Source organism: Protomyctophum bolini, assembly GCF_963924005.1.
Source record: "Protomyctophum bolini genome assembly, chromosome: 9".
Taxonomy (NCBI): domain Eukaryota; kingdom Metazoa; phylum Chordata; class Actinopteri; order Myctophiformes; family Myctophidae; genus Protomyctophum; species Protomyctophum bolini.
The window spans coordinates 18432820-18459365 of NC_137870.1; the positions used below are offsets into that span (position 1 = coordinate 18432820).

General features: G+C 41.2%; 1 protein-coding gene across 3 annotated transcripts in view; it reads left to right on the plus strand.

Moving 5' to 3' along the window:
• The first annotated feature begins 16830 nt into the window (after window positions 1-16830).
• arhgap42b (Rho GTPase activating protein 42b) overlaps window positions 16831-26546 on the plus strand; it is a 117816-nt gene continuing 108100 nt past the window's right edge. For all 3 annotated transcript variants that reach the window (XM_080772342.1, XM_080772343.1, XM_080772344.1), the window contains exon 1: window positions 16831-17167. In XM_080772342.1, the coding sequence (XP_080628468.1) occupies window positions 17014-17167 (154 nt within the window). In that variant the 5' untranslated portion in view covers window positions 16831-17013. The remainder of the gene's footprint in view (window positions 17168-26546) is intronic.

The window sequence follows — 26546 nt, forward strand, 5'->3', positions numbered from 1 at the left end:
GTCTCGGTTCCAGATTCTCCCATCAGATTTTCCGCTAGGCTGGGGATCCGCTGAAAGGACCTTGGCACACGGTTAACTCGTTCAGGGAGCGCTCAGGCCTGACGGATAGAGGCATTGTCCTCTTGGAAGAGACTCCCGTCAGGCTGATGGGAAGTGATCACTTGGAATGGTGGTTGTGGGTCTATTGGTGTTGACCTTAGGTTCTAACAGGGTAATGGAAGACTACTGAAGTCAAAACCATGGCAGAAAAGAATACCTATTAAAGACCGGGTGAAATGGCTATTTGGAGCATTTTATTTAGTAGTTTCACTCTCAAGCAGAAAGACGTGCGTTTTTCCCCCCTTTTTTAAAATGTTATCCCACGATTTTGCAACCCATTTTTTCACCCAGTGTCAATTATCTAATGTAATCCTGGGCGCTTACACTTCCTCTGCCAACCTATAGGGGCAGCGGACTGACCTCATGCTTCCTAAAACGTGCGTTTTTGAGGATCTGCTAATTTTGAAATTTACAGGAAAGAAATGTTCGATTATGGAGATAGGACGTTTCTTCCCGACAGCAACGATATAACTGTCCATGTCTCATTTACTAGGACTGTTCATTTGTGCTTGAAAACCGCGAACCATCTCGCTATAATATACAGTAGTCTAAGTTGTCTCTGAAAAGTGAAGTGATGTGCATGAGATCATTATACCGCTCGCAACAACTTTCCTCTCTTTAAGGTGCCCACTTTGCCGGCAACAAACACTGCAACTGTTGTCCTTCCATAGATAGTAATTGGCATTTTGTGCAGAATGCACGCTGTAATGTGAACAGCGATGGGAATGAGAAAGTGAGGTTCTTATCCTGCCAATTACTTGCATTTTAAGGAATACATGTCTCAGACAGTCTCAGTTGGGTATGGGCATTCTGTAATCTGTATCCTCCCTCTATCTTCTCCGCAGGCCACTTGTTTGTGCTTCCCCGTCCTTTTGCTGGGAACAGTACATGATATGATTGCGATAGACATGCTGCACAGCACACATACAATATTTTACATGAATTCATAGCGGGGGGGAAACGGTGGAAAATATAATGCATATTGCACGTTATTGTACAATATATATTCTGTGGTAAACTTGCCTTAGTAAGCTCTCATGTTTATGTACAGTATGTTTCTCTCGTGAACATCCTAGAACCTCTTTGCCACTGGGAATACCAAATGAGTCGCCCATTTACCAACTCGCCCCAGATGTATACAGCCGGCGGAACTGCTCAGCCTGGTATTCCTAAAGTAACCTAAGTAAATTATGCTTAAACGGTAAAAACCTAAACTCATTCCTAACCTTAACCTCAGTAAAACTAAAACCTAAACCTAACCCTATTCCTAAAGTTAAACCCAGTAAAACTACGCCTAATCCTAAACTTATTTCTAACCTTATTCTCAGTAAATCAAAATAAAGAATACAAGAACCGCCACACCGAGAAAAAACGGTGGCGATACATTTACATCAGGTATAGGTTCAAAGAGTTTAATCTTATTTATCACCAGTGTATACAGTAGGTAAAGTCTCTGTCTCTGGAGAGTGAAGCTTCTGCAACATCAAACCAACAGACTCCGAATGTGACCAGAGAAGAATGATGATTGGAAAGGTTGAAAAAACTAAAAAGAATTGACTTAGAATTCACAGCTCCCTGGGGTAGAGTATAAGTTTTCGTCTGAAAACTCCAAACGCCATTTTATCTGATCAACAAGCTGATCAACATGCTCAACAAGCCTCCCAGGCATGCTCCAGGAATACTAAACGGCAGTCCATGATAAGGGTAAAGAACTGCAAAGAGAACACCTCACAGGAACAACCTCATTTGTGTGCCTGTGTCATATTTGCCTAAATAAATCTGTTTTGCCAAGTCAGACCGCTCTGCTATAAATCCCTGGAATTATAGTAACTTTATTATGTAAAAAGTCAAAGAGCGTAGCCTGTCACATGGTAAGCACTCATTTGCGCTGTGTTCCACACTCACAAAAGTGGGTGACCTACCTTCCGTGGTGGACAAAGTACTCAGTCAAAGTATAGATACCCCTGATCAAATAGGCTATTACTCAACTAAAGTGAAAGTTGCTCTGTCAAATGTGTAGTAGCCTGGCCTAGCCAGCGTGATTTCTGGTCTAGATGTTTCAGGTTCAGGTTTATTTGTCATCTACAGTATGCAACATATATGCCACATTCAGGTCCATATATGTGCATATATACAGGAGGAAAGGAGCCTGAAAAGATCAACTCCGATGTCCAAAGATTGATGTCATCGTCAGCAAGAGCTGTAGCCATAGCAGAGTAGATGAAGCCATATAGTGGCTTTTCCAGGGGTTGACACTAAAGTCTTGGAAGCAATTGCCCGACAGGCAAGTACAGACCATGTCCTACTTGCCCAAAGGTCATGCCCACTTGAGTGAAAAGTAAAAAATAAAAAAAAGTCCATTGTAAAATTATAGGTCAATTTTGAATTACCGTTCACTAGGCTGTACGATAAAAAAGTACCTCAATTTCTATTGAGTCTTATATTCATTTCACAGACCAGAAGGCGGAGCACTCTGGCCACGTTCTGGTGTTTTATATTTTGTGTTGTGTTCATAGATGGTTTGTCCCCTCTCAAAGGAGCACTCGCCCGGTCGGGCAACCTGAAAACAGACTCCAACTGCCCCAAAGTTTTATTTACCTGCCAGGGGCAGTTGGGCAACCCTTAGGGCTCTATTTTGCTTGTCTTAACTACCAGGTCTTATTGTGCTGTCAAAACCCCTAATTGGCCTAATTGGCATCAATCATTGGTGTCAATCACTGATCATGAGTAGTCAGCACCTGGTGACAATCACTGATTGGGGCGAGGCACTGAAAACAGGAAGTGTTTGTCCAGTATGAGAGCAGCAGCAGTGGAGAACACAGCATGGAGAGAAGCAACTGAAAGACTTTTCATGAACTGAACTGCAAACATTGGAGCTGGGAAGACCGAAACCTCAAGCCATCAAGGGGAATGCCACTGGTGCGTTAATTGTTACTGCATTGAAGTCCCTAACTTGAGTAAACTAAAGACCTGGAGGCGTGATCAATGCTCTTTCTTTGGCCACTCAGAATAGCCAAATGGCATTGATCACGCCTCCAGGTCTATAGTTCACTCAAGTTAGCCATAAGACCTGGTACTTAAGACACGCAAAATACAGCCCTCTGTCAACGCCTGAACTTTTCTCAAATTGTACAAAGTCCCTCTAGAACAGTGGCGTGAAATATGCGGACTAGGCAACAGTGAGACTAGGTGTCGGTAAGTGTCGTTCTCTCGCAATTTGCGGTGTTGCAAGTTTCAGACCTATTCATAGACCTGCTGTTTGCTTTGCAATCAGCAGGTAAAAAAAGTAAGCATTAAGGTGTTCTTACAACTAATTAACTTTCCACAAATGTGACTAAATTTGACTGAGGGACTGCCATTGGATTCTTTTGAATTTTAGTTTTTTCATGCCATATGAAAGCAGGGACTCATAGCTTCAAATTGACATTCTATACCGCGACCAATCAGCAATTTCACAAACTCTCAGGTCTTGTTTTTGTCCCACAGCTTTTCACAGTTTTTCCCACCGTGCCAATATTATATCTGAGACTGGGTTTTACCAGATTGTTTGTTGGGCCATGTGCCATAGCGGTGTTGAGGACATAAAGGTGTGTACTGGGCCATTAATTAATAGTGCATTGTTTAGATTTATTTTGGTGTGATTTCTTTAATTACTTTATTTGGTTTTGTGTAGCAAGCAAATTGGGGAACCCAGTTCCGTACATTGTTCAGGATTATACAGTGTATTGTTAATGCTATGGTTAATGGGTTTGTAGGATCCCTAACTCCTATTTGTGAGGGTGGCGTGGTCATTTCAAATTCATAATAGCCCTGCTGCATTAAGTACAGATATAAAACATTTTACTTACGGTAAGTACAGTATTGAATTGTAGGCCACGTATACTTCATTGTCCACCAAAGCAGTATGAAACCATACGAATAGGTAGAACAGAACACTTCAAATATGCTGTAGATGTCACATCAAAATAAGTTGGAGAAACATCACGATAATGATGAAAAATATTAGGCAACAGCTTTTAAAGAAGAGTGATTACTGATGAATTGAGTACAATGAATCACAATGGAAACAAGCCCCCTTGGCTTTTTGTGTTATTCTTTTAGCATAACTTTTGACTGTACTACCTGTACTGTTAAAAATCACACACGTGTGAACTGAGTGGTGCAATCCCCCCCCCCCCCCCCTCTCTCTCTCTGTCTCTCTCTCTCTCTCTCTCTCTCTCATTACACAGCACTACCCCTCCCTCTGTTTCTGCCGCCCCCTACTGGTATAAATCAGTAACATACTCAGGCTCATGTGCACAGGTACACACACAGGTAGGTACATGGACATTGCTGATTGTAGGAGTGGTTGCACCACTCAAAAAAATGTGTCAATGCAGTATTCAATCAATCGATCAATCATAAAATGGATGTGAGACATCATGTTATAAGCAGAGAGAGAAATATTGCAGATTCAATCTTACACGCAATCTGCTGTTCTGTGGATAGGCCTACTGCACTATAGTGATATAAATCCCAGATGGCTATAACGAATAGATAAATATATATCATGCCAACTGGGTCTGCTGCTATAGCTTTAATGATCATCTTTTATATATTTAAAAGAAGCTACTGTAAATGACACAGTGAATTGTGATGGACACCAATGGCATCTGGACTATGAACATTGTGGACTAATGAAGTAATGCATAAGAGCACTTACCTTTTCAAACATTGTTGTCTATATATTCTGTGATCAGTTATGAATGACTTTTTCAAAGTTTGCTTTTGTTACTTTTAATTTCACCACAGGCAGAAATAACAATATTGGCCCTGTAGAATTTTTACATTGTCATTGCCAGTTTAATGTCCATATCTTGGCAGGATTAACATATAATGCCCTGCAGGACAATTTGCGATTTTGTGAAATTGATACTGATGTAACATTCTCAACAATATGAGCCGTTATTACATTACGAACTATTATTACATAATAAGGCTACACTATGCAACAATTTCCTATTACGTTATGATCATGATATTATATTATGAGTGTATTGTTACATTTTAAGCTTTGTTTAGGTAATTGCATTGATTAACTGTTATGTTATGAGCTGTTATTCCATTATCAGTTCACTTGCTACAAGGCTATTTGTCCAACCAAATTAATGGTTCTTCCATGGCATCATTCTGAAGAACCAATTTTGGTTCCAGTTGGCACCTTTATTTGTCTGTGTGTATACTTAACATTTAGAGTTAGCAGCTGTGTAGAAGGAAGAGTAAAGCTCCTTCCTTCTATAAAACAAATTCTGTGGCATGGAATAGGCTTGACCATGGTTCCTTTCAGTTAGATAAGCGTAACTAGTTTTAAAGGAGAGTATAGGAGTTCCTCTAGCGTTATGGGATTTAATTTCATTCTCATTCCCTTCTGTTTACATTCCCCAGAGAAAATGGACTGAAAAGGGGATGACTTTGTACTATCGAATAAATAGCCCAGACTTGTAACACTTATGAAGTAATGTCTTTGCACTTCCTGTTGACATTTTCAATTGAGAACTCGGCAGTCCAATCGGAGCAGTCTGGGCACTCCATCCCTCCATGTTGGACATGAAAGACCTATTTCCAGCATGCGTATATACAGTACATCATGCTTCCAGCCTTTTTGAAAGAAAGCCTGGCAACAAAGTTAACTTGGCGAGCTGACAAGGCTGAGAGAACAAATTGCAATATCTCCTTTGTTACAGGAAGCAAATAGAAAGGTGCAATTTGAAGAACACATATCTCCGCCAGGCCAGTTGGCCTACCCAGGGCTGTGTTAGACATGGGTTGCAGTTGTTAGAACCTGGAGAAGCTGGAGGCGTAAATAGCGTTTCAACTTTTGGCGTTTCAACTTTTTGTATTTGGGGCCTTTGTGGGCAGAAGTGAAAGTGCTTTCTATATGTCTATGTCTATATAAGGCCACTCAACATATGATACCAATTAGTCAGGGGTGCAGGGCATTTTATTACTGGGGGGGACATATTTGGGGGGTATTTGAAAAATTGCATGAGGACAGGGGGATAGCCCCTCCACTTTTGTGCAAAATTAGGCAGATTTCCGCGGATTTCACGGCAAAACACTGCCAACACAGCAAAACACACAGCCACAGCAAAACCAGCCATCCTTACCTGATTGTGTGTGATCTAGAAAAACTGAGGGCACAAAAGCAGCAGTGTCTGCATGCCTGCAGCCTGCTTACTGTATATTCTTAATTATTCGACATGCTGAGACATATGGCATGATCGTGCTCTTCTTACCATTGATGATTGACAACGTAGGCTATTTCACTAACTTCATATGGACTCTACTGTTCACTCTTTGTTTTTAATAGTTTGAAAAAAGTTTCCAAAGATCCAGGCTCCAGCATATACAGCTGTTTACATCTGACCTAATCCCCTACGTATTCCCATGAACAGTGCGAATGGTTGTCATGACAACGCAGAGTGTTTGTCAGGAAGTAAGTAGACTAACAAAACGTACAGTCAAATGTTTTCCTGTACAAAAATAAATGAAAATAAATAATAAACTAAGCAAGCAAGCAAGCAAGCAAGCAAGCAATTGGCTACTAATTTGACTGTCTATACCTTGCTTGGGGACAGGTTGATTTTTAAAATGTGTATACCCCTGGAGAAAATGTATGTACCCGAATATAAAATGCCAAATACTCCATCTGACTGGGGGAATAAAATCAATGTCTCCAAGTGATTAAAGAAAAATCAGCTGTCTGAAGTGAGTGGTGCTGACTGCGCAACAGTGAGACTTGGTGGTCAACAAATGTTATTGCGTCTGATAGTCTGTACTGCACTGTTACACTAAAACTCGGCTTCCCATCATGCACCTGTGCACAGTGTGAAGCTCAACAGTGCCACTTTGTCACCAGTTGGTACCCTAAACATAGGGACATACATACAATTTACAATTTAGGCATTTAGCAGACGCTCTTAATCCAGAGCGATTTACAATAAGCAACAAAACAAAAAGCATGGCAATACATCACAAGTAGTTATCATGAAACATGCGTAAGTTAAGGGCGTAACAGTAGAATATCTATATAATGAAACTATACTATACTATACTATACTATACTATACTATAAAGTGCTATGACTACATAAAATGCAAGTCTGTATAAGTCTGCATAAAATGCTATCTACATAAAGTTCTATCTAAGGGGCTAGGGTAAGTGCTACGTCGGGCCATGATGGAGTCTGAAGAGGTGGGTTTTCAGACTACGGCGGAAGATTGGGAGTGAGGCTGCAGTTCTGATTGTAATGGGAAGTGCATTCCATAGTTTTGGAGCCAGAAGGGGGAAGAGTTTGGGACGTGTGGAGCGTTGTCCCGGCGTTTTTTGTGAAGGTACTTCCATCTTCCCCGCGTTGGCTGATCTGAGTACGTGGGAGGGTTTGTAGGGTTCGATCATACTTGCAAGATATGGGGGAGCCATACCTTTGGTTGCTTTGAATGCCAGCATCAGAGTTTTGTATTCTGTGCAGGCAGCGACCGGGATTGCATTGGCAAGATTTCCCAAGATATTTGCAGGCAAACCAATATAATATATCCAAGATTCCAAGATTAGCTCTGGACTAAATAAAAACGTCTGGGTTTCCGAGGCTAGCTCCGGACAGATCTTGGACTCATACATAAGACAGACAGGCAGACTGGTATTCGACCTGGTGGAGATAATGAGGTATACTTATTTGCATGGCAGTGGCTCACATGAAATGTGAGCCACACAGAAATAAATGGCACTTTTTCTCCTTTCAGTAGTTTGGTTTACTTAGTTGCTTTGTAATGATTCCCTGAAAACAGTACAATGGCAACACCTGAAATTTTTTAAAAGCATATTCCTATATAGGCAACTTTAAAGTCCTCCAATGAAATAGTTTACTTTGAGCATTATTTAGTTATGCTTCTTTGTTCAGGAAATTCAAAACTAAACACTTCAAGTGGTAACATGTCCTAAATCTGTCTTTTGTTTTTAAATATCAACACAGTTCTCAGAGGCTATAATTCTGACGTGATGTGAAGGCGTGCCGATAATAGTCACAGAAGATAATTGTATCAGCATAGACAGGGTTAGTGTGACAGAGGAGCACCCTCTGAGATTCTGCATGGACCTAATTATAGAGAAATGTCCCCGCAGGACACTCAAAATGTTTGCTTGCAAAGCTACTGCAGCAGCATCCGTGATTTATCGCCTCCACCTAAATCTGTGCCCGATGGAGTCCCACCACTCGGCAGGGTAGCGCCTCGCCAAGGTCAATGGGCCGGAAAATAAAGCGGCTTTGCTTCTGTGGACAACTCTCCCATAAGTCTGCCATGGATATTTTGTCATTCAAAAGTTGTTCCCTATGTGGTTGAAATGTATAAAGTTTATATTCTGTACTGTACCTCAACGGGCACTATTCATAGTATTCAAACTTTATTGACAGCCGTAGCCAGAGGAAGACATACAAACAATTTAAGAACATACAAAACAATTAATAAATACAGGAGTTCATAAAACTATCATAAAAGGAAACTATAAACTATAACTATAATTCCGGACTTTTACTCGTAGTGGAGTATTTCTAAATTGCAGAATTGATACTTTTACTCAAGTAAATCATGTGAGTGATTTTTCCTACCACTGCCCATGGCCAGGGCCAAGGGGTGGATTCCCTGAGCAACATACTACAGATGTTTGGTTTCTCACGTGGGATAGAGCCAGGTTTGAATCCACCGTGTTACAGACAGTTGCAATTACCTTGATGTCCCCATCGAGAGAGAGGACACAGACACAGACAACGGCTTGTACAGTACTGTACATGTAGCTTTGTTTCTGTTGCTCTGTTCTGTTTGGGGTTGTGCTTGTTAAGTCCACCTCTGCTCGACAGTGCTCGTGACATTGACCTGTTGGATGTGGACCCAAAAGGAAACTATTTGTTTTCAAAGGTGGACAGACCGTGACGTACATGAAATGTTTTATCTCTACCAGCCAGGTCAGAGGCAGGGCAGTTTTATTAAAGTAAAAGTATCAATACTGAACTATATAACTACTCTGTTACAAGTCCGGAATTCAAAATGTACTTGAGTAAAAGTTGCTAAAAAGGTATGTAAGGTTTCTTAAAAAAATGTCCGTGGATTCAGAGAGCCGCAGGTTTACAGGCAGGCTGTTCCACTGTTTAGAAGGCAATTGTAGAAACGTCCGTCAGGTCTAAATGGGTTAATAATGATCCAAATCCATACAAAGAAACTGGTAGGTAACTAAAGTTTTCAAAGTAGAAGAAGTAGAGTAGAAGAAAATACTCAAGTAAAGTACAAATACCTCAAAGTTGTACCTCAAAAGTTACTTTAAGGTGCCAAGGAACATATTTTTTCACATCAGTCACCAACACAGCTTCGGGAATACATGACCATGAGGCTATGGAATGTACAGTATATAGCCAATCAGGCATAAGGCCTCCAGATGGCACGTCATTGCTGTCGGACAGAAACCTGTTAATATCTCCATATTCTACATACTACAGCGTCACACATAAGCACCAACAGTAGCAGATCAATTCCATACTACAGCGTCACACATAAGCACCAACAGTAGCAGATTACATACTACAGCGTCACACATAAGCACCAACAGTAGCAGATCCACAAACATACAAACACACTACAGCGTCACACATAAGCACCAACAGTACAGATTACATACTACAGCGTCACACATAAGCACCAACAGTAGCAGATCAATTACATACTACAGCGTCACACATAAGCACCAACAGTAGCAGATCCACAAACTCTCCATCTTGTCGATCTGCTACTTTTGAATTATAGTCATGAAAAGTAAGGGTTTTGAACATAATGAGGTTTCCACTCGACAGAGACGACATAGCATAGTACTAGTGGGAGAGAAACAGTGTTCATGATCCAGCACCACTGTTTTACAATTAGTCTGAGAGAGAAAAAGAGAGATTGTGCAACTATATGAGGACACATGTGCATGTTGTGTGCACATGCACCAGACAAACATCGAGTGTAACACACATCGGCGGAGTGTGAAACTTTACTTTATTGGACTGCAGCCTAAAGTAATTATCGCTGCCAGCCTGCCAGGCCGAAACAGCAGAGAGGGAGAGTATGTTGATGTTCTGTACAGCACTTTGGTACAATGAAAATTGTTTTTACATGTGCTTTATAAATACATGTGATTTGATTTGATTTGATTTGATTTGATTTGTGTGTGTGTCCGTCCACAGCTAATCTCACAAACTAGGCTACTACACTGATCAGTGTCATATCTTCCGCAAGCAAGCTGCCCTGAATATTTATTTTTCCAGGCCATCAACAACAACTCTATTGTCTTTGTGAATTCATAATCTCAGACCCACCATCTGTTGAGTGAGGGTGAGGTTAGTTTTTGCTGAAGAGGTGATGAGTAAAAACAGAGAAGGGCTGGGGAGAGTGGTGGTGTGTACATCAAGGGAGTGTGCAAGGGATCCACTGCACTGTCAGGATGTATAAAGAAAGTACAGTAAGAGTGAGGAAGGGCTCATCTCATAGCAAATGTCACAGCGTGATTGAATGAAAAAAGGCTGTGGGGGAAAAAAAAGAAAAGAAATAGAACATCTAAATTGGGGTCATTAATCATGGGCTGATGGAGAAAGAAATAACTGGCGCATGTTGTGAAAGTCCCCCGCTCTGGAACTATAGCTGAGTGCCTGCAGGAAATTGTGCGATTACTTTAATATCTGATTTAACCCATTTTAGGCGGGAACCCCTTTTGGTGTTAGCATTATGTTATGCTTTAGCTATTTTTGAAAAATCGAAGAACGACTGACGTAGAAGACATTTTTAGAATCTGATCTCAGGTCAGAATGGAAAACTGTCAGGATGTAGAAGACATTTTTAGAATCTGATCTCAGGTCAGAATGGGTTAAATGAAGAGCATACATGTCGGTGTCAACAACTAATTGGGGAACAACAGCTCATATCGTTTAGACTGGAGGCAATTACAGTCTCAGGAAGGAGCCTCGTTATCTACGCTTCGGCGTGATGTATCTGGTGCGTCTCAAGAGGGACACAACCAACATCACTTCGAATCCATCTCCGTCTGATCTGCCTTTTTGCCTTTACCGTAGGCTATACAGTTTACAGCCTGCTTCATGGGTGGCATTGTAACAGTCTACAGATCCTATAATATCTGACAAACATTATGCAGGTAGGTATACAGAAATGTCACAATCAACTTCATTATCACATCACTGGAGATGTAAAACAGTGTGTGAAACGTTTTTTTTTATTTTATCTGAAAGAAGAAAAGAAAAGACAATGTGGGAGGGGGCAGGAAGAGCAAGTGGAAAAACTCAAAGATATCTACTACTATACTACTACACATCATAGAGCTTAGAAATCTATTGGCATTATTGGCAAATTCCAATAGATATTTTACCAATCTTTAATTGAAATACATACCAAACCTGCAACTTTATTTTCAAAGTATTGTTCCAGACAGTTTCATTTTCTTTTCTTTTTCCAGTTCACCAGTGATGTGCACCACTTCAATACGAGACAGGCAAATAATTTACATCTTCCAAAGTTCCGTACTGGTCTGTGTCAGTTCTCCATCAGATACAGGGGGGCCCAGCTATAGAGCAATCTCATCAAATTCTCCTTCATTAAATATTTTCAAACATACGTTTAGAACCCACTTAATTGACCAGATCACTTAATTATATTTCTTTGTATCATCTCTTCTTTTCTCTAATCAGATAACCAAGAATTCGAATCATGTTCTTGTTGTTTTTTTGTTTTTTTGTTTTGTTCTTGTTTTATATACTGCACTATATCTCTTGTACAATGTTTCATTGTGATTTACATAGGTAGAGGCCTCGTATAAGATGTTTCATTGTAATTTACATAGGTAGAGGCCTCGTATAAGATGTTTCATTGTAATTTACATAGGTAGAGGCCTCGTATAAGATGTTTCATTGTGATTTACATAGGTAGAGGCCTCTACAGTGAGCCCCTTGGGTTCACTGTGTTGTTTTTTATACTGTGCTGAATAAATAAATACAAATACAAATAGCATACACAAAGTCTCTCTGTTAGTGCCCACAAAGACTGAGCTCAAATCAATACCCTCCTGTCCATATTTCACTCTGATATCTTGTGTGAGGGGACACAGTGACACACCAGTATGTGCTGTTCGTTTTGTATACCAGTCTCACATTGACAAAATCGCTGTTCAGGTGGTATGCGACTCCATCTTCCCATTTCCACACGCACAGTACAGTATGCACATGTGGTTACAAGAGTAAGGCTGTACCCAGGCCAGTTATAGCAGGCTATAAAACGTGAGAACACCCCACTAATCTCTATCTTCTCCACACTCCCAAAGGTCACCATTCTGCACCGCACGGCCTTATCCACCAAACATCCCGGCTTTGTCTGGTTTCGGCTCCATATCCTTGTGGCCATGACACGTGACGTGCACATGCAGGCCCCACAGCAATTAAATCTGCGAAACAGTGTTTCCACTAATGGATCACATTTCTTTGTTCACCGTATTGACGAGACAAAGTGGTCCCACGAGGTGCACTACAGTAGACTGGAGTGTGCGGGAGATGCAATCGACATGTAGGGGCATACAGTATTATACCACTCCCACCCTTACACACGTACACACACACACACACACACACACACACACACACACACACACACACACACCTTTCTAATACTATATTTGTGAGGACATTTCATGAATGCCATTTTTAATAATAATATAATATATAAACCGGAAAGCCAAGAACAGCCGATCTACAAGCTCACACCACATTGCACTACAGCGCGTCGTAACCCCAAAAAGCGCACGCACGCACACGCACACACACACACGCACGCACGCATATTCACAGTAATAACTCTTGTGAAGACCAGGACAATATGTCTACTTCTAAATTGTTACTATACCTGCGGGGAGGTTTGGCCCTCACAAGTACAGAAATACATGCTCTCCCACACTGTCACACACACACACACACACACACACACGCACACGCACACACACACACACACACACACACACACACGCACCCTCCTTAATGAGACCAGACATCTCCTCGGATTGCCATGGTGTGATCCGGGGACGTCAGAGGAAATCTCATCAGAGACGGAGCCCATGCTGCTAGATTGCATTCAGGGCTCATTGATGCATTTTGCTTCAACACTTTCTCATTCTCGACATGTCAAATAGTACGGCCCGCTTGGTCAAGTGGAAGGCAGTGCATACATGGCCGCTGTTGACAACAACGCCTTATAGGTCAGCCATTCTGACTGATCTTCATCAGAGCAGATACATAAAACTAAAGTAATAAAACTTGGCTGATTATTATAACATGACATTTGCGTGTAACATAAAGTGGTCAGGAGGTATACACTCACATCCAGGGCTAATTCAACGGGTGCTCAAACTAAAAAGAACAGGCTGCAAAAGAAAGAATAAGTCTGCACACCGTTTTGAAAGCTTTATTTACAAAGGCAGGGTAAAAATCACAACGTTTCGGCCTCTGTGGCCTTCGTCAGGTATCGTCAAATACCTGATGAAGGCCGCAGAGGCCGAAACATTTAAAAATGGTTCATGGGGAAATTAACCTTCTAGAAATCTTGGACTACAGTTATGCACAAAGCTTTTACGTCCACCAAGCTTGGTCCTGCTTGGTCATTTGAGCTGAATTTTGTTTGTAATTAGGCTCTATGCACAGCACCTATATTGGAAAGAAATTGGGCCTCTTCTTATACTTTCCTCACAGGTGTTACCAATGATACCAATGAAGGCTGTGTTCCATTCTGGCATGGGCGACAATCATGGGGGTACGCCCCCTCCCCAAAGTCACATGTGAGATGTGACCCCCCCCGCAAAATTAGGAGTATGAGTTATTGTTTTATCACCGTTTAATCGAGTCCTCACTCTTGTCCCACCTCCGTATCCAGGTTCCCGCTAGGCCAGATCCGGCTATTTCCGTATCCGGAGATTTTGATCTACATTCGGGTCCAAATGACCCCTTAAAGGTCATTTGCTCTTTGTTTGGGAGTTTGTATGGACAATTCATTTGACATATTTTGTATTATTATTTATTTAAAATTCAATACCGTTCCCCGGCTTCCTTCACCAATTTGTCCCAGTACTGTATTCCCTTCTCTCTTGATTGTTATTTTTGCATTGCATTTTTGTACCTTCGATGTGGGCAGTTATGAGCAAGCGGATACGACGCTGCATTGCAACATGAAGTCAATTCTCAAGTCCTGTCATAGTGGATTATGTGCTCTTGTTTAAACATAAAGCGGAGTGCATTATCGGCCTTGGCCCTCAGATACTGTAAGTCGGCCAGGGATGCCTGAGGCATTTGACCAAGCTTCCGTATTTGACAGGGTGAATGGGTCGGTTTGTTGATAACAGATGGCAGAAATCGGCTTACGAACACAGTAATGAAATCCAAGACCCAATTTCCCAGTTGGAACCACTGATTCTCCGTTGGGTAAAGCCAAGTGTTTCCCTTGCTTAATGCACTGGACTGACAGGGTGTGGGAGGTGTGAGTTTCCTATCTTATTTTTCTCACCACATGAAGAGCATGTGTAAGATGTCTCACTTACGAGGCTCCACGCCTCTGCATGTACATGTGCGTGTGTGTGTGTGCAAGCGTGCATTTGCGCTTGCGACTGGTGTGCGTGCGTTCATGTGAGTGTGTGCTCGCGTGCACGCGTTTCTGGGTTATTCTGTATGCAGCAACACACAGTTGAATTGTGCATTGTGCTGCCATGTTCAGCTCTGTGGGCAATTACCTGACCAACGGACCATTTATTTTCCCACGTTCAAACGCAGCCAAATAGCTAATGCATTCTGGGGCATTATCATAGGGTGCAATAATCACACATCCCCCAGCAAACACACTCCCTCAACTACTAAGATATGTTGCACAGCCATTTAGTATGCTTTTTGTGGGTGACTGTAACACTGCTGTATTGTAACATTAGGCTACTGTACACTGTATAGTATCTTTGCTTCTGAGCTATTGCTCTGGCTCTGGTTCATGGTTCATTATCAGGCTCAAGGTTTTATTCTAGTGAAAAGTATGGAGCAGAAGTGAATGGAGTCAGCAAGGGTTATCTGTGCCATTGGCAATTTATGCCACAAAGCAGCCACTTTGTGCAAACCAAATGCTCATTTGGAATTTAACATTGTCACGCAGAGAATGTGACTAATTCCACTGACACCAATTAGGCTAAACTCTAATTACTTCCATTAACCAACAGATGAATTCAGAGCCAAGCGTGATAATACCCCTTCTAATTCAAGAACGATGTACTATCATTTATACAAGGTATGGCCTACGGTTAATGACTTTGAGAAATTGTTCTCATGGGGCATCATTTCAGCTAAATCAAAATAGACGATTCCTTCAACATCTATCTGATGATTTCCTGTAGGCCTATAGTATTGTAGTATGTCTTGTTGAATTTAATTACATATTTGATATAGGACCACAATGGAACCTCGGGGCCTTTTGTTATCCTTTTAGCATTAGTAATATAACTGTACCTCTTAAAACTGTTAATAAAGTATTCTGGCCTAGTGGTTAAGGTGCATATAAACACACTCTTATGTAGGCTACTATCCATTAAAGCCCCCAAAATCTAACATTTGAAATTACATTATACATACAAGAAAAGGAAAATAGCAGATCTACTACCTCACAAAGTGTCGCTTCACAGGACGATGTGAGCTTGTAGATCGGCCATTTTCACTAGTTTGGATCCTTGGGAGACATGGGTGCATTTGTTTTGTCCGATAGGCATTAATCCGATACCCTACCCTAAACCTAAACCTAACCTCAAAGGAAGCCAAGGGTTAGTTTTAACCTGCCACGCATGTTAAATGTCAAGTTAACCGTCGATTTAATTCAATTCAAATTCAATTCAAAGAATAATCAATGTAGACTAATTGATGGAGTAATCGATAACTTAATTGACAATTGTAGCCCTAATTGTATGATGAAGCAATGTTGTCAGCTCCTGCAGCTCCCAGCTTCCCATTGTACCGCTTCCCGCTGCCCGCAATGAGATAGAGTGGCTAGCTAACGCCAGGGCTCCACTGGGCGCGTCTGCGTCGCGTTGCGTCTCCGACGCGTGCGTCAAAAAACGAACCGGTTCAATTTTAATGGTGACGGAGACGCGACGCAACGCGGGGCGTCGCGGGCAGTGGAGCCACCCTTCATTGAATAAAAAGGGAACATTCTGTGACGGTGACGCTGACGCGACGCAGACGCGCCCAGTGGAGCCCTGGCGTAAGGCTACATCTTTCCCATGTAAACAAAATCTCAAAACCTCATACTGTATAGGCTATGCCCACATGCAATTACTTTTCAGGATAATAATAATAATAACAATAATAATAATAATAATAATAATAATAATAATAATAATAATAATAATAATAATACATTTTAAATCGGCTTTCCAGCTTGTGGATCTGTTACTTTTGATGCTTTTGTGTGACACTGCATGATCAAAGGCTCAAAGCTGATGAATCAATAAGCGCCGAGCGGTGCACTGCAGTGTTGTCAACTCTCCAATAAACCAGCAGGAGTCATGCGACCACCATGCAGCTCTGCTAGTCTGCTCTGATGACAAGAAAGGCTTCAATTGAAGGCGGAAGTAAAAACGAGCAGAGAAAGTTTGTTAGAGTAAACTTTTTTTCTCCAGTCGGGGGAGTTGGACAGATAGTTGACAACAGTCGCAACACGCTACCGGCACGCACACACTGCTGCATGAAACACAACGACGTCAATAACACAGGTTTATGAATGTAATTGTTCTTTATTGAGGTTTAGATATTATATTATTACTATTAGTGTTACAATGGGACTGCCCACGTTGGAGTTCACGGATTCTTTCCTGGACGGACCAGACTTCAGAGAGAGGCTCAAATGTCACGAGATAGAGCTGGAGAGAACCAACAAGTTCATCAAAGACCTCATCAAGGATGGCAACATGCTCATCACGGCGTTCAAGAGTAAGTTTTATGCTTTTACTGTTAGAACCCTGGCAAAAAGAGAAAATATCAGACAGTCAGTCTGAAAGAGTAGAATGAAGTTCGCCTGCAGTTCAGTTAAGCGATGCTGAGAGAGAGAGAGAGAGAGAGAGAGAGAGAGAGAGAGAGAGAGAGAGAGAGAGAGAGAGAGAGAGAGAGAGAGAGAGAGAGAGAGAGAGAGAGAGAGAGAGAGAGAGAGAGAGAGAGAGAGGATACAGTATTTATTGTGTGTGCATGATGGCGCGTATACAGATCCAGTCTGGACTGGCTGTCTGGTTTGAGATCATATTTTGTTCAGTGAATCCTAATTTACTTTATTTTTATTTTTATCCTAAAGTACTACAGTATGTAAACATTATGATATGACAAGGACCTCCAAATTATGCATTTCTCCAGCAGACCCCATCTGAAAATACTTTGTGCAAGGGACCCCCATTCAAGATTTGTGTTGTTAAAAAATATATATATCCCAAATTGTTCACATTATTTTAAAGACTTTTTGAACATAACTAATTTTGTTGGCGACCACCTGGAACCCCCCCCAAGGACCCCTGGGGGTCCACTTTAGGTCCACTGGCATAAAAAAGTAGGCATAAGGAAAGGATAGACGTCAGTTACCTCACCAAACTTCTACAACCACTGGGAAGTGGGAATCATACACAAACTAGAAAAATCTTGCCCCTCAGTGCACAGGTCTCCACCTGGCCAGGTCAGGTTGTGTGCTCCTGGTGGCGCTATAACAGGCCAATGTGAAAAGGGTGCCATTTCTTCTTACGCCTTTGATGGCAATGGGATGATTTGAGGCATTTTGTTTCAAAAATGTGTTCTCCAAAATCCACCTGTTGGTGGTACTATAACTAGCCAATGTGAAAAGGGTGGAATATATTCCTCAGCCTAGTAGGAATGTGTGTGAAAGATGTCACATAAATTGCACGCTGCGTTTATGATTTGAGGCTTTTTGTTCAAAACGGGCTAATCCTGCAAACTTGAAAGCCAATGTTAGCCAATTAGGATGGAATATGAAATATCGGACAGATCTGTCTTGAGCACATGACAATAGAGATACTGTGTAACGTTTTGCGGGATTTTTGGACAGAATCTGGCGGAGTAATAAATGTGTTTTACAAAAGCTGGCCTTCTGGTGGCGCTATAAAAGGCAAAATGCAGGTCAAAGGTTGGCCTCTAGGGAGTGTGCATGCAACCTTTGCATGCACACTCCCTAGAGTGCATGCAGGCCTTGGTTGTTTATGTTTGTCATAGTGACAGGCCTTGGTTTGTTTATGGTTGTCATAGTGACAGGCCATGGTTTGTTTATGGTTGTCATAGTGACATGCCATGGTTTGTTTATGGTTATGATGTAATAGTCCATGCCTCCGTGGTTTGTTTATGGTTAGGATGGGGTAGTGACATGGCCGTGGTCTGTCCTCCCGCCCTCCCTCCCTCCCATTAGCCAATTTCAATACAGGATGTTATATTGGCGTATAGATGACGATTGTAAATAAATAAATATCTGGATGCAACTGGGACGTATCCTCAGTGATGTATTTCCTATTTCCTGAGCTATATACAGTATAGCATCGTGAGATTAGGGTCTTAGGTCGTGTAGATATTTTTGAGTAGATGGCATCTTTTTGTTCATTCCCTATCTTATCTATCTATCTATCTATCTATCTATCTATCTATCTATCTATCTATCTATCTATCTATCTATCTATCTATCTATCTATCTATCTATCTATCTATCTATCTATCTATCTATCTAAAGCTTTTAGATCTTGTGAGCGCTTAGATCTCCTATTTTCACAATCACAAGTATGGATCTCAGGGGGACAATAAAATGTTGCTTTTGGGTGTCTGTGATGGTCACATGTGATGGCCACACAAAGCTAGCGAGACAATTTCACGATAATTTATCTCTGCGATATGGTTATTGTGAGCATCTTTTATCACGATAAACTATAATAGCGACAATAGTCCCATTCCTACCATCCTGTAAAATACATTGGTTACATTATTATAGCCATGCCACTGTCTCCATTTAGCCGCGTCTAGACTCTGTTCTGTTGCCGTATATCACCTCCTGGCTGCTTTGAACTACCATGTGAGACTGAGGTTGTTTTTTTGGGTTGTAACACTAGACGCATGCTCTCTGTCTGTCTGTCTCGCGTTATTTGCACTTTTGAACCCCAATATCGTCAATTCACATGATGCATAATTCAGTGTTGGCTACAAAGTACTGTAGCTTTGGCACCACTTTGAAAATATTTTTAAAAATAAATCACAGCAGAGTCAAGTTCCCAGCTGCAGTGGGCATGGCCACCACTTATTGGACAGAACTAGAATGAATTGTCTCCACCAGGCCGAAGGCTTGGGGACAGAGTATGTTTTGCACTCCGTCCGTCTGTGCGTGCGTTTTCCACAATGGCCTGTTATAGCGCCACCATGAGGCCGACTTTTGCAAAACACATATTACTCGTACACATTTTATCCATACATCACGCAACTTGGTACACACTCTATAGTCATGTGATCAACACGGACCACTCCGCATCCCCATATTCCATCCCCATTGGCTAAAATTGCCTTCCAAAGTTCTGCAGATTTGTCCGTTTTGAACAAAATGCCTCAAATCATGAACACGGCGTGCAATTTCCGTGACATTATGCACACACATTACCACTAGGCAGAGGAAGAAATGCCACTTTAAAAATAAAATCTGACTCATGGTGGCGCTATAACAGGCCAGTTCATGTTCTTACCTATAATACCGATCTGTGTACTGCAACCGATCTAATGTTTTATTGGAATCGGCCTCCGATACGACTTAATGTATCGGAGTTCGAATATAATGTCAGGGGAAAATATGTTTACTACAGTCCATCCTGCACATATCACTCTCTCGGTCCTGCACCGCATGGAGAAGTATATCACTCTCGGTTCTGCACTTTTACTGGAGAAGTAGCGGTATCACTCTGTCCGTAGCGCAGACAGAGTGATACCCCCCCCCCCCTCACACACACACACACACACACACACACACACACACACACACACACACACACACACCTCTCTACACTACACACACAGAGAGAGAGAGCAACTAGTTACTCATCGATTGTCTTACTAACCTTTGTCTCAAATTGACCAGCATAACTATAATCCACAATGCTAGTAGTGTGTCGTGAGACGTGAGCCTGTGCATTTCACCATATAACTTGACCGCATTGGCAATCAAGACCATTAATTAATGACAGCTGTGACTGTCACTGTCTCTCTGTGCAGGGTATCTATACTTCCCTGTAGAGAGGGACTTCTAAGTTCCACTTTTCCTTAAAACAAAAAAAACGTTGGCCCGATTTAGACTGCAGTCACAAAGTCAAATCCAATTCACCCTTTGTCAGCCTTCTGATTGGTCCCTGACTGACTAACCAGCAGGCTCTTTCTGCCTTTTCCGCCCTGGTTCCGCCTTGTTTATGTTGAATTTGCTAAAACATCTTTTTTGGAAAAAACTAAAAACAAATATGATATGCCCAGTCACCATGCTGCATCTGTGATGTTCCTTTTTACTGACACAAAGTAAGAATAAGAATTGAGTGCACAGAATATCAACGACTGAAAAATATGTTATTTCAATGGTAATGGATGGAGACAGAGGATTTTTGTCCAACCACGAAATCGCAACCAATTGGTGCGAAGAGGGGCACAACCATTCTATGCAAATTGTCATTATTATTATTATGACAATTAAAAAGCAAGTACAGGCCTACTGTATGTCTGCATTAAATTGTCTAAGTCAAACTCATGTCACTCACTGCTACACAGTTGTTTCAGTTCACTTTAAGCTCTGTATAGGGATTCAAAATGTTACACTTTCTGTTGTAGTGTAATTTGTTAAACACGTTGGGAAACTTAACGATGTTTAATTGACTACAGGCGATGGAGTGAGAGACAACGTGCCGTCAATGCTGCATGCCCAGCTGTACATATGGGTCGAGTGGATGTTTTCATTTTTTTAACATGATCACAACTTCAGTTAGCGTCTTGTGTTGTTGTTGTTGTTGCTGTTGTTGGAAGCTGTTGCTGAATTAACCCATTCCAGTTTTCTCCAACCCAAGTTGGAGAAAACTGTCAGACAGAGACTGTGGATGCAGAGAAGTCTGTTCTTTATTTTTTTCACATCATCAAAACTGAACGAACGTATTTACACAGCAACTGGCAGGTTGGCCCTCGGTGCTCACCTCTGCAGTCCTGCTTTGACTGACTGGCACCTTGATGGTGGGACCTTTTTATTATTTCCACACAACAGCTCTAAGGTATATTAATGCCTAGTAAAATGTTGAAAATGAGTGGAATGCCCCTTTAACCAAGACAACCAGTTTTAGGATATTTTAGGAATATTCAGGTAGTACAATATGAATACTCAAATGTGCTTTACATGGGGGGGGGGGGGCATTAGAAGACAAATAAAAACGAGTTTATTGGGGGAAAACACTTTAAATGCTTAGTATGAGGTATAAAGTACAGCAGCCATGTGTTCATAAAACAGAAATATTGGGTATTGGGTAAGACTTACGTTATGTATCTTTCAGGACCTTTCACTGCTTCGTCTCAAACATTACTCAATGGCTCTGGTCTCAGACCCCGCGGTGGATATTTTGACATTCCGTTTTTTTGGAATGTTGCCACTACTGTTGGAGCAGCCATAAAATAAACAGGTTCATCTCGATGTTCTGGGCATCTTTGTAATGTTAGTGTTAGTAAAAAGCAGGTAAAAGAGTAATGTTTGAGGCAGTCTAACATCAGTCACTCTACCGTTCACTGTAGAAGAGGTGCGCCTGGTGAGGGTTTAAACCCCGCAGTTATGTCGAGTCCGCCTACAGGAAATACGTAAGCTGTGACCATGAGTCCCATTTCTGAATTCGTCTATAGACAGCTATGCGTGTGTCCCTGTATCCGAGCACGGAAATAGCATCATTATTGTCACCACCAAGTGTCACAGTACAGTACAGTACAGTACAGTACAGTACAGTACAGTACAAGTACAGTACAAGTACAGTAAAGTACTCGGCCTGAACAAAAATCTATTCGAAAAGAAAATCGCTATCGTAAAAAATATGTTATATCGTGAGTATATCGTCATAAAAAAAAATCTATATCGTGATATGAGATTTTGTCATATCGCCCAGGTCCCTACGCTACGTAGCTCTACATAGCAGATAGAGATGCAACCGGTCCGATATTATATCGGGATCGGCCTCCGATCCAGCTTAATTAATGTACCGGAGAATTTGTGGAGATCGGATTTGACGCCACCGATACATGCTCCGATACAGGAGGGGGAAGGTGTTTAATGTTTACTACAGTCCGTCCTGCACAGACAGTGCAGTGAGCGAATCCAACCTCCAGTATGTACAGACTGCAAACAGAGACTATAGAAAAAAGCCCCACTAATGTGCAATATGCAAGAGAATGGAATCACTTACAGACTTGACAGTATTACAAGTATAAAGTTTACCCGTCGTCGCACGGATCAGTCAAGTCACTGCATGCGCAGTTCAGTTGTGTGGTGGAGCCTCGATCATCTCCACACCACAGCTGTGTTCTGACATTGCTCTTGTAATCCATTCTTCTGCTATATATTAACTGCACACACGTGCTGTTTAGCACTGTGATTAAATCTTTGTAACTTTATTATTGCCATTGAAAAAAATGCTGCTGAGACGATGATGATGATGATGAAGAATAAGCGAGCGTCGTCATCGCGGTTAAATCCGTCTTTATATAATTGGCTCAGTTATCAAACCATGACATTGTTGTCAGAAGCTCAAATATTGATTCAGATTGTAAGTGTAGTGCAATTCGTAAGACAAAGACAGAGTTTGCAAACTAATGTAGCATAAACACAACACCAGCACCATAACAAACGTCCTGAGGTATTTTTTGGTTCTGTCGGTAAGGCCCAAGGCTTTTGTCACATGATAGCGCAGCTGATTCCTGGCATCACATTAGGGGTAAAAAGGTACCACTGTACATAGCAATAATAATAATAATAATTACTATTAGTATTATTAATAAACAATAGTATTAATTAACAGGTTACATGCAGGCATCACTTTAGGGGTAAAAAGGTAACTTTGCACTTAATAATAATATTATTATTAATAATAATAATAAACTATAATAATAATAATAATAAACCATAGTATTATTTAACAGGTTGCCATTTACAGGTTAAACACTTCTTATTTTTACAGGTTAAACTTTGAATTTACTGTAAATGTAAGGCATTTGTACATTATTTGCTATTTAGAGATATGCTGTGTATTACAGCCTTGTGTAACATTACACAACAAACAATATTAATAGTATGACTGCTCTATTATTTGAAGCCTATTCTACAATAAAAAAAATCACACCTGTGTGAAGAAAGGGGCACTCGTAGGGTTTAGGATAGTGTTAGTAATGGTCTGCCTAAATCGAGATCTCTAACCAATGCTACGCTACCAAAAATAATGTCAATGCGCATTTTGTATTTTAATTCTTTGCTATGTAAAATATCAGATATCGGGAGTGTATCTAGAAATTTCAAAAATTAATATATCGGATCGGATCGGAATTGAAAAATCTGTATCGTTGCATGTCTAATAGCAGATGGAGTGGTTTCATTATGGGGCTAGATTAATGTTACTGTAGCTTCCTCGTTGGGAAACACACTCAGTGAGAAACGTTCCGCGGTGGGGAAAAAAGGTGTGATTTTAAAGGCATTCATTTTTTTCCTGTATTTAATTAATCACAATTAACATGTTAAAGTCCCTGCCCTAAAAATAACGTTAATATGGAGATAAGAGGTTTCTGCCTGACAGCAGGTGGTCCAAATGGACTTTCCCGGGTCTGTAACTCTGAGATTGAGAAAATTAACCTGTAACATATGTAAGTGCAGATTGGGATCCCAAATTGTATCAAATGGTAGTCAATGGACTAATGTATGGGTCTTCAACAGGGCGTCTCGGGACCTGTAGGGGTCCTCAGAGTTATTACAGTGTGCGGTGGTCCCTAAGATCAACAACGCCTCGTGTTGCGAGGCACTGTGCGCTTGTAGATAGACTATATTTTGGCAAATAGGTTATGTGTAGAGAAGGGGTCCTTGGACTGAAAAATATTATATATATAATTATATATATTTGATATACTAATGCATATCAAACTGGGGGTGCTTAAAATAAAAAAAAAGATTGAGGATCACTGGAGAAAAGAAAATACTGCACGCACGCACGCATACACACAGTAATGGAACCCTCCATGCATGGAAGACTATTGGGCAACAGCTGGTGTCCACTTACAAAATACTTTTCCTATTGGCTCTGACTTGCATGTCCCCTAATTTGGCAATCGTGAGCTTCTGCCCAGTTTCTAAACATCTGCCATCTGTGTATCCCATGGTTTTTTTTCTTGTTAATGTTTTCCTTTCTTTTGTTCCTTTTTTCATTTTCTCCCCAATTTAGGGTGTTATGCCAAACAATTGTGTTCCTGGCCAAAGCCAGAGGCACTGCAAATGGGGTTGGGTAACCATATTTTCGACATTTGCTGCCTGATGCACCTATCCAGAACCACTTGAGCCCCAGCATATCCATATTCTGGGGGGAACATTGGGCAGAAATATACAAGCTTGACGATCGGCCCTTTTTGACGAAGGAAAATGAAAAATGTTGAATATTCTTGTCTTCTACACAAAAAACGTTTTGTGTAACATCTGTAGAACCGGCAACAGTTCTTAATGGGTTAAGTGCTTAAAATGGTTGAACCCTAGCATCCCTATTGTGAGCTGGGGGAACATTCATCTGACAGAACAGAGCGTAGATAGGCATGCCATTGACTATAGTGCATGTTCCGTTATGTTCATATCAATTTGGGGTCCTTGACATTAACATGTTTTGAGAACCACTGCCTTAAGGCTACAATATGAATCTTTCATCTGCGTGGCATTGGATTTCACAAATGCTATTTTAGCTAGTCTTTTAACGGCAACATTTTGCATGTTTTGCTATGCATATTTTTACCGCCTGCATATTTCAGCTCGATGCTAAATCACCGCAGCGCCGCATAATCTCAAGTAGTTTAACTCCTGTTTAGCATTCTAATTAATTCATGACGTGGTCGAAATGTGACAGCGACATTTCACATAGTGTAGCTTTGGGAACCCTGCGTGTTTGCTTGTGTGAGTGCAGATGATGCTCTCGGGGTTTGGTCACAGGAAATCGTGCTGTAAACATGCTTGTGTAACCATCTCCTGTCCTCCACCAGATAACATTTGGCCCGACATTACTCTGTATGTGCGTGTGTGTGTGCGTCCGCGCACGCACTTGTAATACTTTTTGAGGGCCAAGTGTCCCCACAAGTATAATAGAATTTGAGAAATGGGACATGTTGAGGACAATTGTCCTGGTCCTCATAAGATAAATGGTTGCTGTTGTGACACTGCATTTGTATGTGTGCATTCAGTGTTTGACTATGCGATACAGGATATATGTTTTTGCGTGTTGCTGCTGACATGGGTAAATCCATGTAATGCAAATGTACTAACTACACTGTGCATTCTGTGATTTGTTGAGCAATAAAGCAGAGTGCATCGCTAAGCAGAGCCCAGCGCTGGCAGAGACTGCAGGGCATCTTCATGCATTGTGTTTAGTTTTTAGTGCAGGGTGTCTGCAGGCTGTGCAAATCTGTTGGAGACGGTTCTTAGCCCCATGCTGACTGAGATCCTGTACATGCGTCACTGTCGGGCAGAAACATCTTATCTCCGCATTCTAACTAGTTGTCTTTTCATTGTCCTACATATATTGGACTAACAAAGGAATATTTAGTAGGCTACGTGTAATGTCAGACGATATCAAGGTATTATGGTAAACCAGAGTATTTAGAAATGCTGCTTAAAAAAAACAACAAAAAAAAACAAAAAGCAGATGCTACTCTTTCTTTTCAACCCATATGGCAGGGGTATTCAACTAGATTAGGCCGGGGGCCACGACTGTAGAATGATTGCGTGCAGAGGGTGGAAATTTGTGCGTTCTCAAAATGCATCTTGTGTTCAAACACAAAGATTTATGTAATACATTTGTGCACAGTATGAGCACAGGGTGATGTATGTCTATACAAGTATATGCTACCTTTAAATAGATGTAGACCTATTTGACAGTGCATAAACATAATTGCCTTGACAATAACTGACGAGTGTCAAAGAGCACCAGCTGAGAACACACACACACACACACACACACACACACACACACACACACACACACACACACACACACACACACACACCAGTAGTACTCTAGTCTAAAGTGACTAGTGTCTGTCTCGT